Source organism: Gallus gallus, chromosome 1, assembly GCF_016699485.2.
Source record: "Gallus gallus isolate bGalGal1 chromosome 1, bGalGal1.mat.broiler.GRCg7b, whole genome shotgun sequence".
Lineage (NCBI taxonomy): Eukaryota > Metazoa > Chordata > Aves > Galliformes > Phasianidae > Gallus > Gallus gallus.
The window spans coordinates 40,338,441-40,358,370 of NC_052532.1; the positions used below are offsets into that span (position 1 = coordinate 40,338,441).

A 19,930-nucleotide genomic window follows, 5' to 3' on the forward strand; every position below is an offset into this window, starting at 1 on the left:
AAAAAAGCTAAATAAGAGAATTTCTTGCTTTCAAAATGAGGCAATCCATTCAGAAAATCATACACATCTGTGCTAAAAATTGTGGACTGTTTCCCTGCATTCTATTTCTGCATCTCTTTCCAAACACAGAGATTCACTTTTCCTTGAAAATTTAATTTGAATTAAAAACACACTGGTACTTGGAAGACTGGAGCACTGTCCTCAAATTTCAAACAAGTTAATTAAAAATAAAACAAAACAAAACAAAACAAAAGGTGTGTGTGGGGGAGAAGACAGTACTACAGTGATGGTCCCTGATAATTGATAAATGGAAAATGTAATAAGATAGTGAAAAACATGAAAATCTCTAGCAACTATAGGGACAGAAACATACAGAGGAATACATATTTTAATAGAAAGCTGTTCTCATCACAGCAAACAGCAACCAATATGATTATTTGTCTCTTCAAAAACACCAGAGTGACTCCCTTGCTAACATAAGTGGATTAACTTATAGCGAAATAAAGGCACTTTGACAGAACATATAAAGGAACTCAAATTACTGTCTAGTGTTATAAGTACTGTGACAAATCTAAAATAATAATGGATTTCAAGAACTAGCATATTTTTAAACAAAAGAAAATACTGTAAGAAAGCAAGCAAACAAAAAAAACTAGCGCTAGAATTCTTGAAATGTGAGCACATTGCAGTAATCAAACTAGAGATATCAAAGTTTCATGGATAGCGAACACTGTTTTAAAACTTTGTTTTGTGTATAGCTGACATCAGAGATTCTAGTGTTATCGTAAATGTTCATTTTTGAAAAACCATTGGTTTACCTTCTCTTAGGCTTCCCATCATCCCTGGTAAGGGTTTCTATAGCATCAGCAAAAAAATACCATTCTACCTTCTAAAAAATTCTTTAGAACTTACTTTTGTCATTATACTACTAATAAAACTTGACAAGAGTTGAGCTAAAAACATCTTCAGACCTTCACCTACAGTACTAGGCAATGATCTTTTGACTCTTTTTGTGTCAGGTTTGACTCTGTTTCTCCTCTCTTGCACTGTAAATCCTTTAGAGCAATAATGATCTTTTCTGTGTTTGTACAGTATTTGCTGTAATAGAACTTTGCTTTGGTAATTAATAATACTTATTACTTCTGTAGAAAGTTGGTAGGGATTAATAAGGTCCTAGCTTCTGATATTTATCTGCTTATCACATTCATTATTCTTCTGATGAAAGAAGGACAAACTCCTGCAAATATAGGACTACTCTGATGTAATGGAAGAGGAATGACCCCGTTTTAGGAGAACTGTTGCATTCCCAATCATTTAGATAGTTTATCAGGATCAAACAAATCTTTAAAAAGGACTAACCAGACTCCTATTTAGGGAGCATGAGTTACTGATACTTGTCTACCTAGCAAGAAAGACTGACATTCATGGAGCATGGGTGCTAAAAACACACCTCTGCTCTCTGTTGCAGAAATTCAATAGATTGTCCTCACCAAGAACTCTCAAAAACCTACAGTTACACTCCCACAGGAACAAAATTTGAACAGTTACAAGCAGTTCATTGTGAATTTCATTGATTTATACTTCTTCATATTTAGAATGCAACTAGATACATAATACCATGGTGAACAATTTGCTGATGGATCAGGCTCAATGGGTTATAGTAAATGGGGTTACATTAGGCTGGTGGTCAGCTGCTAGTGGGGTAAGCAAGGTTAGGTTTATGGCCAGTTTTCTTTAACATTTTTATAAATAGTCTGGATGAAGGACTGTCATGGAACCGGGCCGGACCAGCCCTTAAACCGCTGACAAGGACTTAAATGTATACAAAGTAAGTTTGCAGAAAATACTAAATTAGAAGGAGTTGTTGACACCCATAAGGGTAGTGAGGCCTTGCAGAGTGATCTTGACAAATAAGAGGGCTGGACAATCAGAAACCATATGAAATTTAACAAAAACAAGTGCCAGATTCTGGAGCAGCCCTGGGTCTAAGTGCAGACTGGTGCATAAGAGGCTGGAGAGCAGCCCTACGGAAAGGCACCTCTGGGTTCTGGTTGGCAGCAGGTTGAATGAGTCAGCAGTGTGCCCCGGCAGCCAAAAGGGCGAACCGTACCCTGGGGTGCTTAGGGCCCAGCACTGCCAGCAGGGTGAGGGGAGGGGTTGTCCTGCTCTTCTCTGCACTGTGAAGCCTCACCTCCAACACTCGGTGCAGTTTGGGTGCCACAGTATAAAAGAAGAACATAAAACTATTGGAGAGCATCCAGAGGAGGGCTATGAAGATGGAGAAGGGGCTGGAGGGCAAAATGTGTGAGGAGCAGCTGAGGTCCCTTGGTCGGTTCAGCCCAGAGCAGAGGAGCTGAGGGGAGGCCTCATGGCAGCTGCAGCTCCTCACAGGGAGCGGAGGGGCAGCGCTGAGCTCTGCTCTCTGTGACAGTGACAGGGCCCCAGGGAACGGCATGGAGCTGTGTCAGGGGAGGGACAGCTGGAGCTCAGTGAAAGGGTCTTCACCAGAGGATGGTGGGCATGGAACAGGCTGCCCAGGGCAGTGGGCATGGCACCAAGCTGCCAGAGTTCAGGGTATGTTTGGACAACGTGCTCAGACATAGGGTTTGATTCTGGGCAGTTCTTTGTGGAGTTGAACTTGGTGATCTTTGTGGGTCCCTTCCAAATCAGGATATTTTGTGATTCCATGAAAAGTATTATTTTGAAAAAAATGCAACGTTGAGTTTTAGGGCAAGAAGAAATTTAGGCAAGAATAATTGCCTTTCTAGAATAATAAATTAATTTCAGCTGTTAGTAGTGCAGTACCTACAGTACCTGTCTTACTGCTCAGTGCCCTGTTAGGATGTTCTCAAATCTCTCTGAGTACTGCCCTCAGTTGAAATTGTGTGATCTTGTCCTACACACTAGGCAAAGCTGTGTTATTTCTTGCTGATACAAAAATAAAATAAAATAATAATAATAAAAAATCTTAGATGCAGCAATGGTTACATTTTTATTATCAAAAACTCATGGGAAAAAAAAAAAAAGAAGGGTATTTGGCTAAACTTTTAAAAACACTCTGTAATTTCAAAGCCTTCCTTTAATCATGGTAATATTTCAGTGTATACTTGCTTCTACCAGGCCTCATTTACCTATAGAAAAAAAGTGAAAAATGACAGTAATAGTAATTCCATAGATCTTGTAGTTTTAAAGAAATACATGATTATACGTGTGGTCTGAATGCATTATTTTAAAGGCTTGACACTTATGCTTACCTTCTCTTTCAGTTCAAAGTGAGGAAACAATTGGCATTAAATATTACCTTGACAATGTGGGTTCAATTAAAGAACCAGCTCTCAATTTCATTTGATCCAATTCAGATCTCAGTTTCTCAATTTCTTCTGCAAGTCTTTCCTGGAAATCAGAATAGTGAGATGTAATTAACTGTGATTCAAAATATATTCAAGCTGCTGAGATATTAGCTTCATAAGACTAAATAAGACAAAATACACTGAATGTAGATATGTCTATAATAAGAAAAAGTAGGGAACGCATTCAGGTCTCTTTATCGCTAAAATACATTTGCATCAAGAGGAGATTGCATCAGTCTCCCTATCATTTTACCACTATCTGCAGGTGATGACAGGACAAGTTCATAGTTGAAACTTGGAATTTTTTTCTTTCTGTGTTACTATGGCAAGGAAAAGAAAAAACAACATTGATTTGTGCACTAACTGCACAACAAGCATAGATCAGCTTATGACATGCCATTTGTCCTTTAGTGATAGAGATTGGCTCCTTGCCTTTTTATTTACTAACAGAAACACAGACTTAGAGACAACCAGATTTTAGGTGTTTTGTTCACTTGCAGCTTCACAGCTCACTCTTGAAAGCTTCTAAAACTCCAGCACGTGGTGCTGCTTGTGAAATATTAAAGTGTGCCAAAAAATTGGATTTGGGAACCAAATAATGAAAAAGCTATGACATCAACGACAAGGGAAAAGAAGTGCTGTTTGTAACAATTGTCTGCTTTTCTTTGCTTTGAAAAGAAAGCCTGCAGAAAGTTCCTCAACAAAATCATTCATACACTTTGAAAAGATAAAACAAATGGTAGTGGAAAGACTACATCTATGCAAGTGAGTAGAGCAGTTACTAGGGTGTACTTACATTTGAGTAATCCAGTAAATCAGAAATAAACTACATCATGTAAAGGTACTATTATTGTAGAGTAGTACATACTCAAGAAGTTATTCTAGAGGAGTTACTGCAGTATAAGTTCCCTTAAAGTAAGTTCTAAACTGCTTCTCCAGCTTCAGAAGAAAGTCTGCAGCTGCCAAGAACACAGACGATTTCATGAGCTTCTTTCTCAGACTTCCTGCCTTTAAAGAAGGCTATCTGAATGCAGATTAAAATGACAGTTGATTTGAACAGATACTTCTTTTGCTATTTTTCTCAAAGTTGCTGATTTTGGATACTGAATTTCACATTTATTTTAGTTCTGAATTGAACTATGTTTTGTAAATTCTTTTAAGTAGATTTGATACATTACAAAAACACTTCTGTGAATGTGAATGCAGATATTGGATTTGTGAATCCTGCTGCCCTCAAGGCAACTAAAACTACAAAAGAAAATCCTAATGTTTGGGATTGGAATAATATTTATTATTAATTTGACTGATTCACTAAGCAGTATTGGAGTTTAATTTACAATGAACTAAGAAAGGACATTTTCAGTTAGACTTAGCATAATGCCATAACATCTGTTAAGAAGAACTGCATCAAAACAAGAAATTGCATCTTTAATATGAAAGTGTAACCAGCTATGTGCACATTTCTCTTAAAGAAGACTTATTTCAGAATTAAATCTGATAGAACAAAAATTACAGAGCCAGTGAAATCAATATGAATTTTAGCATTCCTGAGGCTTGGATTTCAAACACAAACTTAGCTCAGAAGACTTGTTAGAGACCCTCACTGGCTACTGAAAACATCTTGGTGATTAAAGGAACTATCATTAATACTGGGAAGATTTCACATAACATATGAGTGATTAAACATATTTTATGTCCAAATAATAAGTATTTAGCTTTTTACGAAAATAGATAATCAGTATTAATACTACCTTGTCGTGTAAAGATTCTTCCAGATTTTTCCGGAAACTTTCAGACTCTTGAATCAAAACATTCTACAAATAAAATGAAAAAGTGAAATAAAGGTAAGCAGAAAGAAATCAGAGAAATGTTATATATCAGAGATCACCAAATGCAGGTAACCTCCATATGCAAGTTAGCAAATTTAAGAAATGAGCCTGCATATTCACTTAATAGTAAAACTAAAATCCTTTAAAGCTTCAGTTTGAATACGTAAGTTACTCAAAATTTTTTTTTCAAAAACAGCAAAAACTCTTCATTTCCTTGAACTGAGCAACCATTATGCTCTTACACAATTATTTTGTCCAGTTCCTTTTTTTGGCAGGCCTATATCTTGCTTTGTTACAACGCTTTGTTTCAATGATGTAAACCTGAATTATACCCTGTGAAAGATTTCAGAATAAACATACTGAAAGATTCCCCTTAGATCAAACTAAGGAGAGAGGGATTAAGAAGGACAAATAAAAAGTTCTCAGAGTTAGCTGATCACAGAAAACCTGTAAATAACATTTCTTCTCCTCCTGTGGTGACAATATGTTATTCTTTCAGAGGAAGTGAGGTAAAATCAGCAGGCTAAAATTCAGGAATGATGGCATATCTGAAACATGGTCATTTCTCAGTTTTAATCCCCTTTATCTCATTCCCTCGTAACACACTGCGCCCTGGTCCTTCATGAGCCAATTAATCAGGCTCCCCACTGATAAAGCAGGGATTCAAAATACACAGTGTCCAGCTCAGAGTGATCATGGAAAGACTCTTCTGCTCATACATGCACAAAGAGTTGAATGTATAGCATGTAAGAGTTAGATCGTATTTGTGGTCATAATTGTTGCATACAAAATTGTATGATACTTCCATCCTGATAAATGTAGAACATGTTTCATACAAGAGAATCTTTATTGAGCGCAGTTTTGTTCTTTGTACTGTACCTTTTCTTCAAGTGCTGCCATTCTCTCTTTTAGGTGCAGCTGCAGACGCTCATTGGATTCTGTCAAAAGTCTGTCTACAGTATCTGATAGTCTTTTGTTATGCTCCTCATTCATTTTTTCTCTTTGCCTTGCCTTTAACGTAGAATAGAAGAGACAGATTTGTAAGGTACAAAATTAACCAGTGCAGACTAGTAGCTCCAAAAAGTAAAGATTTTATGGCAGCTGAACACAATTAAATAAACTCCACAGGTAATACAGCTACAGTTATTGACTAAAGTGCATTCATTTTTGTATCAGCAAACTACTTTGAAAGCTGCAACTAGATGTAAACTAAGATGGTTGAGTAAGATGCTGCCATCACTGCTATAAATAAAACATTTACCAGTGGATAGATTTGTGTGCTGGAGTGCATAAGCTGCACTATATCGACAAATTAAAAGAAAAAGGGAAATTACACAGAAGTTGCCTGCAATACACATACTCTTTGAAGTTCCTGATTCTTCTCTTCAAGTTGAGCTTCTAAGTGTCTCATACGTTCTTCAATGTTTCCATGCCTTTCTTCTGCCTGTAAAAAATAGAATGACTCTTTCTATAATTCAAACAGTTTTGTATGCCTTTATCTCAGTAAAGTTTAAACAAAACATAAAGCAAGCTACTACTAACTGCAAACTTAGTTTTCCGAAAAGAAACTTTATTTAAACAGGCAGCTGAACAGCATTGCTTGAAATGTGTCAGCTACAAAGGCCTGTTACATCCAAGCATCAGCAAAACATTGGAGTTATTTATGAGCAATGAAATCAGCCAAATGTAACATGCAGACTGTGCATGGTTTGAACACAAACCTGCCATCGTAAAATCGTAAGCTCCTGAAGCACTGAACTGCACGATGGTTGATTATCAATTAAAAAAAAAAAAAAAAAAGTTAAAGAAAATGAAAACAAATCAGATGGATTCTATTTAGCAATAGAAAGTAAAGTCCAGTAGGACTACCTTCCTACGTATGGAGATCATTTCTTGTAGTTTAGCTTCCATAACATATTGATAATCACCAGATGAGGTAGAAGAGGTTGGATCAGACTAACAAGTCAAGGAAAAGGAGAGGGACAAAATTGAAAAATCAGAACTAAAGACACTGACACTGAACAGAACACAGCACAGAATGCTTAAAAGAAAAGTGTGACTGAAAATTTAATACTTTTAACTGACATACTTTTATGTGGAATAAACTACACTGATACTTGGTGGATATGATGCAGTTGGTATGGAGAAACTGAAAAATAATGGAATGCTAAAAAAGCTATCAACCTACACATGGAAGTTCAAGGTTAGTGATGGCTGGCTGATGACATATTACTACAGAGTGAATTCAAAGCAATACTGTCTAATCTAGTGGTTTTTTTTTTAATTATGGCAAACCAAACACCAGAACAAGACTCTGAGAGGCCAGTGGCAGAAAGTCTTTTATAATTTTCTATCATTTTCTAGAAATGAAAACAATGCATTAATACTAAATTAATGGATTGGTCAATCATAGAATTGTGCAATGTTATGGTACATTCCCTGTCTTCTAGGAAACAGAACGTCAAAAGAGACAAACTTAGTATTCCATCTTAGAATACACTATGTAAGTCCTTTTGTCCAAATAAACAATATGGTTTTCATCCCTTTGAAAGGATCCACCCAGGTGGATCCCTTTGCAAGATCAAGGTCATCAGATAAAAGAAGAACCTATAAATAAAAATTCATTAATAGGAATGGAAAGTCATTAATGAATATAGAAATAATAATCCAAGCAAAGATTCATTACTATTTCTGACCAAAGTTGACCTTAATTAGGTCAACAGAACATGCTGCAGAACATGAATATTCATGTTATTGTCATATCAAACAAGCCTATGTTATTATTCAAAATGAAAAAAAAAAAGCCCAATATCCAAAACTTAATAAAAAGGCAGTACTGTACTAGACTTTTTGCTATGAAAACAGGAATGTGCATAAGGTGTATAGACAGTGCTACTGATGAAGTTGAGTTGTGGGTTTGTGTTTGTCAAATGGTGAATATTTCACTCTGTCAAGTTTACCCTCTCTTAGAAAGAGATTCTGAATTCCATCTTTAGATTAAAAAAGCTTTAATGTGAGCAATAAATAATAATTTTACAGCTATACGTTTTAGTGACACTGTTTTTCAGACACTGTTTTCTACTAATGATTTATAAGAATAATTATAAATAAATACCAACATAATTCCATCTATATGTCATAACCTGTAATCACACTTAACTTAAACTTAGTAGAATTATCAGGACGAAAAGATGAGAATATAAACAAGATTATGGTCTAGAGTTTTATGAATATAAGCTGCAGATTTTGATATGGAGACAACAATCACAGAAAGTCCTGTTTTGTATAAAAACAAGAATATGTACTACATTTGAAGATCACTGATGCTAACACTCCTTTCAATTACACATCTCACAAAGTTCAAATATCTGTAATAGCTAAGGGGCAGTCAGTAAAATCTGGAACTAAGCTTATTTAATAAGTTCAGTTATTGTTTCTGAGCATGAAGCAGGCCTGCTGTTTATGTGGAGTTATTCATTACCTGAAACTGTTTTGGTATGATCTGTACCAGTGACAATCCATTTATGACTATTTTATTTTTGAATTTTACATACTTCTTCACCATTCAAATGCTAATGCTCTGCTCTCTTCCCTAAATTGGATAAATAGGAAGAGAGGACTGAAAATGTTCCCTTCCTGTGGTTGCGGAAAACCAGGTCATATTATTCCCTCCATAAAGTGACCAAGCTTCATCTCCATAAGGTGATTTTTTGAGTCATGACTGCACTACAGACTCAAGGCCTTCCCTTAATGAACCTCCAAGGGTCAGGAGAAGATTTGAAGTCATCAAAGCTCTGAGCTGCTGATGAAGAAGGCTTAAGGAATTCTACTTCTTTTGAAACTGTTTTCATTGAGAAAGATATAGAACCTATTAGGACTATCACCCTACAAAATTAAAATACTTAGAAACTTAATTAGTTGACTGGAAACTTCAAAACTGAGTTACCTAATTTTCACCACTTTTTCTATTTGACTGCAGGTTTATGCAAAATATGAAGATAATCTAACTATTACTCTTAGGTTCAAAGGGGATTTCATTTAAGACTCCTGATGTGTGGTGCTGTCTGTCACAACCTGTCCCTTAGAAACTGGTGTGTGTCATACACATTTATTTTTCCAATATAAAAAATTCATTTTTAATCATTACTTATTTTGCGGGTGGAAACTGTCCTCTCAGTGTATAAAATAATTGTGCTATCAGCCCTAACTACTACTGGAAAACAAGGATAATTATCTCCTGAACTTTTTATCCTACCTGAACACACAGTTCCTATAGTACATAGAAAACGTTCATGAGAGAAGATCATAATCTTTTAAGATCCTTAGAACTATTAATTCTGCTTATTTCATTACTTTCTAGTGCAGTAACAATTCAGTAAGGTATATGTATAAGATAAATTATAAGATAAATAAAAATCTTTTTGCATGATGGTTTTCAGACAGACATTCTTCTTACAGACCTTGCTGGATGTAATCTAGAGTACCTGTGTGCAATTTTCCAGCATAAAAGAAAACAGAGATGTTCTCCAAATTAGTTCTCTTTCAGTCTCTTAAGTAGGATGAAGATACCTGAAGATTAATTAAAATTCAGTGCATCCCAGTATCCAAATAAATGCCATTATTCTAAACATTTGTTTGAGTATTTAATGTTCAATGTTTCCCTTATTTATTTGGATTTGTTTGCTTATTCCCATTTTCTACTCTGATATTCTTTGCTACTCTGAAAGAGCGAAATTATATTATATTTGAGACATTAAACAATTAGACTCCACTGCTTGTCTAAAGCTACCTAGTCCTAGGAAGACAGAAATGTACGTACACTTTCTCTTTTCCTTTCACTTGCAGAAAGTCACCAACAGACAAAGAGCTGCAGTAGGAAAGAGCAGTACCTCTGTTTCTTAGTGTGCTTAGGTGGAATAAACTCTTAAGGTGAGGCCTTCAAGATCTGTCATTGCCCTCCAGGCAGAAACTGGTTCAAACCTTGGTCTTAAAGAAACTCCTTTCAGATGAAGACCAAACAGTTCAGCTAATGCGTAAGGGATTTGCAAATACCTCTTGCACAGTCTTCTCCAAGGCCATACTGTTAGAACTGACATGCTCGTGGCAGCTCTTTTGGAGACTCAGAAGCCTACTTCATTGAATGCATCTAGGATAAGACAAAAGCTGAAACAGTCTTTTTAGTGTTACTCATATTGCTGTAGCAGGAACAGTGATACTAAGAACAACTGTGGACTCCAAGGTTCATAAGCAGAAGGTGGATTTCTTCTGACTTGCTTTGCTAAAGGTGATGGTAACTTAACTTAAAAAAAGTCCTGAAAAGCATCTTGGGTGGTTACTTGCTTGGCAAACTTCACCCTACGTTCTTTTTTAAATATGATATGCATGCCTATTTTCTAGTACTATATATAGAAATATCACTAAAGCACAATGTGGTATTCAGCAATTAGCATGTAAACAATTTAGCCAGACCATTCGGTTATAAATAGGTTTGTAAATTGTATATTTTAGACAGAATTAAAAACACCTGGACAAGAACTAACAATGTATGACCCTATGAAATATCATCATGAGTCTTAATGCTCACTTTGCACTTTATGTGCTATGATATAGCAAAGAAATGGCCATAATAAATCAGTAATTGCATAATTTTGCTTTGATAGAGTACTGAAGCAGCCCTTATTATTGCTCTCTAACCTAATAAAGCTCTGCTGTTACTCCTGCTGCTAATATGCTCACAAAAAAGATGTTGCTTTCATCTTAGCTGTTACTGTTAGCACTGCACTATTTCTAGGCCTTTGCATATTATTGAAAAAAATCCAATTTCAGTCATACTGATGCAGAAAGCACCTGTATAGTACAGGCCTAGCTGGAGAAACAAATCCCAACTTTTCTAGCGGTACAAACCAATTTTCACAGTTTTGAGACTGAGATTCTTGAACATATACTGTCTCCATATTTTCTTCTAGCTTCTTCTGGCACATATTCTTACGTCTATCTCTTGAATGAGTGAATTATTCAAGAATAAAATAATGTATTATTGAACTGAGCTATGCAATTGGAGGTGAAAATAAGTGATCATGGTGACTGAGTGACAACAGCTTAAAAAGTTATACATGTTATTACATGCTCACTTCTGGCCCTTTATGAATAATGAAAAAACATTTTGGCTTAAGTCACCTCTTTCCTCATACCCAGTCTTTCAGTCATGAGATATCTACACATTCTTGTCTCTCCTTTGTCTCCTCGCTACCTCCTACACCTTGTATGTTTAGTAAGGAGTTCCTTCCAGTTAGCTCTGTCAAGCTTGCTTTTTGCTTCCTCCTAAGATCAGATAGGACAAAATCTTCCATGGAAGGGGAGGCACAAGAAGAGGAGTGGTTTGAGAAGACAGAGAAGTGTTGTAAACAGAGTTTTCTTGGGCTTCCATCCCTGTAGAAGATTTTCTCTGTTTCCCAAAGATTAATCAACTTCCTTCGCCAGCTAATACATCTTATCTTTCTTCATGCTTCTCAGAAGAATTTTTGTCTTAACCACATCCACTGCTTGCAGGAGACCTTCTTCATCTCATTTGTACCCTTTCATCTATAGCCCTTCTCTTTCCACCTTCCTGCAATTCTTCTTCCCTATCTAATGAAGACCAGATCCCCATGTCATCACAACATTTGCATCATGACCCACTTGCCTCCAACTTTCATGTCATTTTTCTTCACCTTTGAAATAAGCAGAATGTGTTACTATGCTAAATGCATTTTATTATGATTATATTATATAAAGCTGGTGCCTAGAATCTTGGCAGTGCTTTCCTAATGCAGCTAATGAAGCACTGTTGGTATTTCTGGTGATCTGTATAAAGCAATGATGAATTAAAATGAATTACATTCTCTTGTGATCAGAGAAGTGATGTGGAATCCTTGCTGCACAAGCACCGAAGAGGAGAGTGAGTGCTGGTGGGAGTGACCAAATGGAAAAAAGTGGATGCTGCTGTCTCCATTAGACTGTTCCTTAAATACAGGCAAGGAGGAACTGCTTGACAGACTAACCATTTTAAGATGCTAAATGCTACCATATCTGTCCCATCAACAGGAAATAAACATAATCCAGGACCAATAAAAGTTTTAGCTAATGCTGGAGAGTAGTTGTTTCTATTATCAACTGCCTCTTCTCCAGGGCAGACAAACAGATCAATCCCGTGAGAGTGAGTACAAGGTGGCTCAATGAGTCATGGTAATCTAAACCTTGGGGTACATGCCGAGAGCTGCGCTACTTGTCATGACCAGACAGAATGCCAGTGTGACAGCCAGGCAGGACAGCACAGTACATGGGATCATGCTGTTCCAGGTTAGTTTGCCACAGGCTGACTAACCTTCCAGTTGCTCACCCAATGGGCAGAACACAGTGAAAACAAAGCCAAAGAAAAGTTTGAATAATTCAGGTAAATTTATGAGTACTTATCTGAGTTCACTGTACAGTCCAAACTTTTGGAAGTTCACTCCTTATGAACTAGTTTGGGTATGGAAAAGTAGCAAAAGACATTCACTAGCCCATATTAAAAAAGAAAGAAAGAAAAGTAACTCAAGTTTTAAACTGACACAACAGAAGGATCTCATTCTACATCCTTATTTTGCAGAATCCCAACCCAGGTTTATTATGAGGAAGAGTATAATAAACTGAATGCAGAATTGTAACATGCATATTTTAAATTTGAGAAAAAAGTATCACATCCAACTCCAGAATATGTTTGTTCTGGTTTATGTCCACATGTAAATAACCAGTCTTATATTTTACCCACAGTGAAGCAGCCATGGTTTCCAGTTATCCCATAGTACTTTCCTTTGATAAACATGTAAAATATATTAGGCTTAACTCACCTCTTTCATATGATTGTAACCCCATTAATCTCAGTGAAGCCACTTTCATTGAGGTAGTACAAAAGAAAGGAGAATCAAAATTTTGAATTTTTTGCAGAGTTGAAAGGATAGTTGAATCGGGGGACTCATGTTCTACTTAGCGCACATCGTCATTGCAGTGACCACAGCTCAGGTAGGCAGACTTAAGGCAGCCTGAAGCCAGCTAATTTGAGTACTGCTAACGAATTTTATGCTGGAATAAAGCTCAATGCAGACAAAATGACTTATAATTACTCAGTCCCTCAGATAGGTTTTGCATCTTTCAAGTAGCTGGGAGGTAACTATCCCAGTTAGACAATATAAAACAACTTAAGCTGCAGTGACTGGTTCCAGACTACATTTATGTGACTCATGAAAAGCAATGGACCTGAAGTTTCAGAGCTGTCAATGCAGCACTTTAATAAGTTCTATATTTTGCAAGCATGCAATACAGAAGGTATATAAACCATAGCCTTATGTAGCCTGTTCACCAAATTCTGACATTCATCTTCATGGCATGTATTCCAAAATGATAGGATTTTAAATACAATTAATTTCTTCTGTTTGTTTGTTTTCTGTAATTAGAGAGAAATGGAATGAGGTAGCATTACAGTCAGATGTACTCCTTAGATTTACTTTCTTGACAAAAGCTTTGAAACTGTACATCAAAGAGAAATGGGGTGGACCATGAGCTCTGTTCTCAGATTTCTAATCACATCTACTGCAGCTTTATGGCTACAGTAACAGCAGTATCTTATGGAAGTTTCTGAGTATTCTGCACAATTGAAATGGGACTTCTTTTTACAGTATTTGTTGTTAATTTATGTTCAAGGAAAAGTGCAGTTGTAAGAAAAGACGTACTCAAGACTGCAAAATACTTACTGATGCCTAATTGCTGGAGAAGTTATTCAGGAAAAATTATCTTAAAATAAAAGATAGTACTTTTAAACTGCAAAGGGCATTAGAAAATCTGAATATTTCTTGAATCAGAAACAACTGAAAAAAATGTTGTCAAGGGATTGGACCTTTGTGCACCTTTCTTTCCAAGTCTTAGTTAAAATGCAGTTATATTTGTTTAATATTTCAAGTAGTTTTCTTTTTGCTGCTGCTGCTGCTTTTTTTTTTTTTTTCCACCATTTTCAATCTGCCTTTCAGAATCCCACCCATTCATATAAACCTAAAGTGGACAGCACAAAATCTTGATTACTGAATAACGATCTTGCCTTGATAAAACTTAAAAAAAAAAAATCCTCCCAAGGCTTTTTTGTTTCTACTTCTTAACTAAATTTCTTGTAATCAAGCTTTATTAATGAGGTGCTCTGCACTTAAGGCTTTACTATAAAGTGAAATACATGAAAATTGAAAAATAAATCCACTAAATAAAAAAATTACTGGGCATATAAATGCCTAGAAACAATAGAAACAGTCCTTGGCAGTGGAGAAATGATAGCTAAGATAAAACAATGCTATGTACTAATCTCTTAAATGCATTTTAATTTCCTTGATTTTAAAATAGGAAGAATATGCACACTCTCATTATATTATATGTCCTTACAATGCTAGAAATACCTGAACTACAGTATTAAGCACACACAAACCTGAAAATATTAGTGACCAAATATGAAAACTATCTTACTGAAAAGTTTTTTTTACCTTCTATTTTTCTGCAATAAATTGTTGTCACAAAATACACAGTTTAAACTCCTCGGTTTCACATTGGTCTTTGTGAATTCAAAGAACCATTCAAAACAAGCCCTGTAAGTATGTACTGCAAGTTGTCTTCATTTGTGTTGTACAAATCATCCCAGCTGCCATTATGCTTTCTTTTTGTAGCACTTATTGGAATATTTTTGTTTCCTACAACTGACGTGTGAAAATGTTCTGAAGAACTTTGTATGTGAAGGAATATGTCTTTTATTAAAAAAAAAAAAATCTTATAATATTAGCTCTTTCACAGTAAAATAAATCTCCCTAGGCTACTTAATGTTCACATATATTGGAAATACACCGTAGGTTATCTTACAGGTAACTACTTTACTTGTCATCAAAAGGTAAGAATTGGAAACATGGCAGTGAGACCATTTCTGGTTAATACTGAACTTGTGGCACATACTTATCAGAAGACATCTGTTTTCAAATCAGCTCAGCGCTTCTTTTGTTTTGTCCTTGAGGAATCAAGATGCAAATTAATGTTAAACAGTGGGGCTTCTGAAGTGAACCTGCTTCTCAGGGCAGTACCTTAGTCAGAGCTGCAATTCTCTGAGCCAGTTCAGCCTCCACTTCAGGTAAGGTTTCCGCCTTCCTCATCGTCTGCTGGAGCTTCTGTTCCGCCAGCTCTAGACGCTCTTGCAGCTGTCTGTTTTTGTCTTCCAGCTGAAGGCCAAAGACAGATGAAAAATTATAAACACTGAAATTAGAATGAAGATTTTCCTTCAATTACTTAGGTATCAGGGAAACAATCAAAACTCATTGTAAAGGCTTAGGTATTCCACAACCTGGGGGGAACTTACTGGAAAAGTTTTACCTCAAGCATGGAACTGTGTAGGCTGCCAGTTTTATTAATGATGAGTGATTTGAGGCTTCAGGATCATATGATGGTGAAAAAAAGGTATCATAAAATGGTACTTATGAAGATGAATAAAAACCTCCTCTGGTCGATGTGTTGTTTATCTAAGCAAAATAAAAGTATTGGTGCCAGTAAAATGAGAAATTTCTAAATGGAAGTATCTCATCCACCCTACAGAAAAAGTTTATGTATATAAGCTAAAGTGGAAAAGAAGTACAATTCCAGAAGGATAGAATTCCCAGTGAATTTGCTGAACAAATGCCAACAGTGTAATTAGAAATGTTAAGACTGACACTTGTTACTCAACTAATTCATTCATTATCATATAATGGTTGCTAGTTACTTACGGTTTCAATGAAATTTTTCATTGTGAAGCTATAATTGTCTCATTTTACAAACGTGAAATTGTTTAATATGTGATAACTATTAAAGAGAAACAGTAGGGCTTTTGATAACTGCACTATTTTCTGGCCTACTGAGATCTATCACGATTGAGAGTTTTGTAATGGATAGATAATTGTTACCTGCTTTCCTGTTTGTTCCAAGTAATTAAAGTCATCATGAAAAAGGAGTGGGATATGAGATTGTTTTTCAGTTCTCCAAAAGCATGAAGAAATAAGCTCTTCATATTAAAATCTTCCAAGTGAACTTAAAGTCTGCTTGCATATATTCAAAATGTAGTTGTATTGGTCACTGCTTTGAGTAGGTAGATCTCTACAGCATAGTATGACTTATGTTACCAGTAATAAAGACTCTAAAGACAGATGGGGGTACTTTGATTTTCCATTGTTCCCTTCTAACCTGCCTGCCTCAAAGAACTGAAGATATATCTTGAAATAGTCAAAAGAAACTGGCATAAGCTGCAGTATTTGAGTTTTGATACGTTGATTTCTCTGACTATGTTGTCACGTACATATATATGCACACAGAGTAATGTGTGCATATGTGTGTAAATATATTGGCATACAATCATAGAAATAGATTATCAAACCGCACTGGCTTACTTCCCATATGCCTTTTTTTTTTTTGGAAGATATGATAGGTGAGGAAAAATAAGAACTTGGGACGCCGAAGGTGAGATTAAGGGCAATTTCATCTTTTACAGTTTAAATGTTATTAACTTCATATTATTTTAGTTCACCTCGTAGTCTTCAAGATATAAAAGTGTTTTCTGTTCACTTTACACTTCAGCTTTTGGATTCACTGTGGAAACAAAGCACCACAACAGACAAATGCAAAATCCCATTATGCTCTTTTCTAAACGATATTCATAGTTAGTTTATCATTGTAAAATCTTAACTATGTGGTAGATTCTAAACACTTAATGTGCTACTATTTTACGTAAATTCTGTGGTTTATTTTCCTGTAGAAGTTAATTTCTTTTGACTATGCTTTTTTATTCAATTTTTCTTTCAAAAACAAACAAACAAACAGAAAAACCACCCAAATTTGGAAAATCTTTACATAAGAAACAAAGACAATCCTTTACTTATGAGATGTGGCGATGTACATTTATGCAAGACACTATTAGAAAACACAGTTATTTCACAACACTGAATGCACACACTGGCTTGGTATTCATGGTCGTAGTAGCTACCATGGGGCTTAGAGAAGTAAAAAACAAATGTTTGTTTTTTTTTTTTAGATTAACATGATTTAAAAAAGAGCAGATTAACCCATTAAAACTCTCATGCATTAGATACACCCCCCTCTCGTGTTAATTTTTATTATGTATGAAGAAAATAACCAACTAATACAGGTACTGCACCTGACGTAGGATGGCTTCTTTGTTTGCCAGCTCATTTTCCAGCTTGTCATTCATGTCATGTATGGAGGTGGATTCTCTCTGTGCACTGAGGTAGCGCTTCTCCAGTGTAGTGATTCTTTCTTCCATATCTTCCTTTTGTGCCATTGCCTAGCATGAAATTAAAAAAAAAAAAAAAAGAAAAAGCAAGAACCATTTAATTAAAAGGGCACATAATTTTATACCAGTTTACTCTTCATGCTAACAGCAAACAGTATATAATGTGTGTATAGCACGACTTCTGTGTTTTAAGGAGAAATTAACCCTTTTCAGGTTTCATACACCAAAGATGCTTAAAGTGGCAGGTGTTGAGTAGAGCAGAAAAACAATTCCCACATTTTGTATATTTTTCTAGTTTTCACATTTTTCAATGCAAGTAAGCACTGCAGGCTCAGCTTATATTTATTTGTTTACTTTTTAAACAGTGACAGTTATTTGATCAGAAAATGGAAAGCAGGAAGTAATTGCATAATAATACAAATATAGGATGGTGATATCGCAGCAAACATATATACACACCTACTGTTGTTCTTAGGTTCTGATACAATTTTTGCCAAAGTTGATGACATGTTCTTGGATTGCAGCAATGCAAATGACTGCAGTACTGGATACATCATAACATAGCCATGACATACAAGTACATTACCCATATATGTTATGGATAAGGGTTGAAATCCACTAGTGGCCACTTCGCTTAGGAAGCAAAAGGTTGAAACAAAGACTAAGCAAGTCAGAAGTGGCAGCAACACCAAGCAGCAATCAAGGTGTCTGGGAAATTGCAATATTTGTCGGAAAGTAAATGAGAGTGAAGAATTTAGAGACCCTTCTATAGGGTGCAGCTGTGGAAAAGGAGAAACATGAGTGCAAACTTTGTTGTAACCTCATAAGAAACATACAGGTTTTTTAAAAGAAACAGCACATAGTTGAGAAGAGGCTTTCATGTCGCAGTGGTGTCAGGAGTTCAGAAGAAACATTTCTGCCAGATAACTAAGAATATCAGGTTAAATATTTATATAATGTGCAAACACACACACACACACACACATGCACATGAATAAAATACCGGCATTGTAGAAAGGAATGTTACAGACAATTACTCTACCTTTAAATACTAAAATTAGTAGTTAGATTAAAATTAGTACCTAGATTAAAATTAGTAGTTAGATTAAAATTAGAAGCCAACCATTCACACATATCAAGTTCTATATACGATATTCTGGAGAGTACCGTGGAGGGCCACACATTTAAGAGTAGAAAAGAAAAAACTGCCATATATTTCCATGCCAGATATGGATATTCTCTGATGGTTACATACAGCAGCGAGAAATTTCTTAGCCTGATTTATTGAGAGAAGTGAATAACATATTGGAACATGAAGCTGTCACACAAGAATACAGATAATAATTGATTACATTAAATGCTGTTATTTACATAATGGCCTAAAGTTTTAAAAAATGTAGTTTAGGTTATCTACATGACCAGAATCTCTATTAAATCAATTTCAGCGTAAAAATGTGGAAATGGCTGAAATAGTTGCCAATATGCGAGGTGTTCTAAAACACAGAGATCTTCCTATTATAGTTGCACATATACATGCCCACTTCTATGAATACAGTTTCCTAACAAGATTTGTTCCATTATTTCTTACTGCAAATTTTGTGTTTCCTATGTATAAGAGCTTTTGTCATTGCTCACCTTTGATTTTCATATTCATTGATCCCTGTCAGCTTGTATCGGTATTTGAGAAAAAACTGGCAAGGTATATGAGGTACATAATACAGAACTCCTTACCTCTCTAATGTCTCTCTGATATTTACTGTTCATTTCTTCTGTTTTAATGAGCTCCTTTCTGGCAGTTTCTGCTTCCTGCTCTACCTCTCCCACCCGGGATGACAGTGCAGCCATACGTTCCTTCATTTGTGCCATTTCATAGTTCTGCTTTTCAAGTAGCTCCTGGAGTTCTATAACTTGACTGGTTTCATCATTTGAGTCTATGGAGCCATTCGATAAACGCTGTTAATAGAGAAGTGACATTATGTATTATTTCTCTTTTAATATAGACCCTATCTAAATAATTTCTAAAATCAAGATTATTTTAAACATTACAATAGTAGTTGGGAGAAGAAAAATAAAAACACAGCAATTTTCACTGTAGGTGAGAGGTATGTATAACAAAAACTGAAAAGATCAATATTAATATCAAATATTCTACAATATAAAAGCACAAATATGTAAATATTTGCATTAAGAGCAGAATGGTACACTAAAATAGCTTTAGTTTGTCACTATGGCAATTCAAGTGCAAATTATAGTAGTACTATGAATCAAAATGTATAAACTTAAGCTAAACTTGTGCACCATTTAGACTTACTCAGTATTTGTTCCATTTGCAAAATAAGCCATATAGCAGCAGGGAACACTAATAAATCACAGATTCACATTACTAGAACATTCTGAGAGTTTGGTCCATATAACAGTTAAGTCTACATTAGAGA

At 35.5% G+C, this 19,930-nt stretch overlaps 1 protein-coding gene across 21 annotated transcripts in view; it reads right to left on the minus strand.

Moving 5' to 3' along the window:
- PPFIA2 (PTPRF interacting protein alpha 2) overlaps window positions 1-19,930 on the minus strand; it is a 301,624-nt gene that overhangs the window by 46,187 nt on the left and 235,507 nt on the right. For 12 of the 21 annotated variants that reach the window (XM_040667674.2, XM_040667577.2, XM_040667620.2 and 9 more), the window contains 8 exons: window positions 19,227-19,448; window positions 17,400-17,546; window positions 15,304-15,438; window positions 7,049-7,135; window positions 6,540-6,623; window positions 6,059-6,190; window positions 5,102-5,164; window positions 3,302-3,393 (listed from right to left, as the gene is read on the minus strand). In XM_040667674.2, coding sequence (XP_040523608.1) covers window positions 3,302-3,393; window positions 5,102-5,164; window positions 6,059-6,190; window positions 6,540-6,623; window positions 7,049-7,135; window positions 15,304-15,438; window positions 17,400-17,546; window positions 19,227-19,448 — 962 coding nt within the window. The remainder of the gene's footprint in view (window positions 1-3,301; window positions 3,394-5,101; window positions 5,165-6,058; window positions 6,191-6,539; window positions 6,624-7,048; window positions 7,136-15,303; window positions 15,439-17,399; window positions 17,547-19,226; window positions 19,449-19,930) is intronic. The other 9 variants (XM_040667681.2, XM_040667694.2, XM_040667691.2 and 6 more) reach the window with 1 other exon arrangement.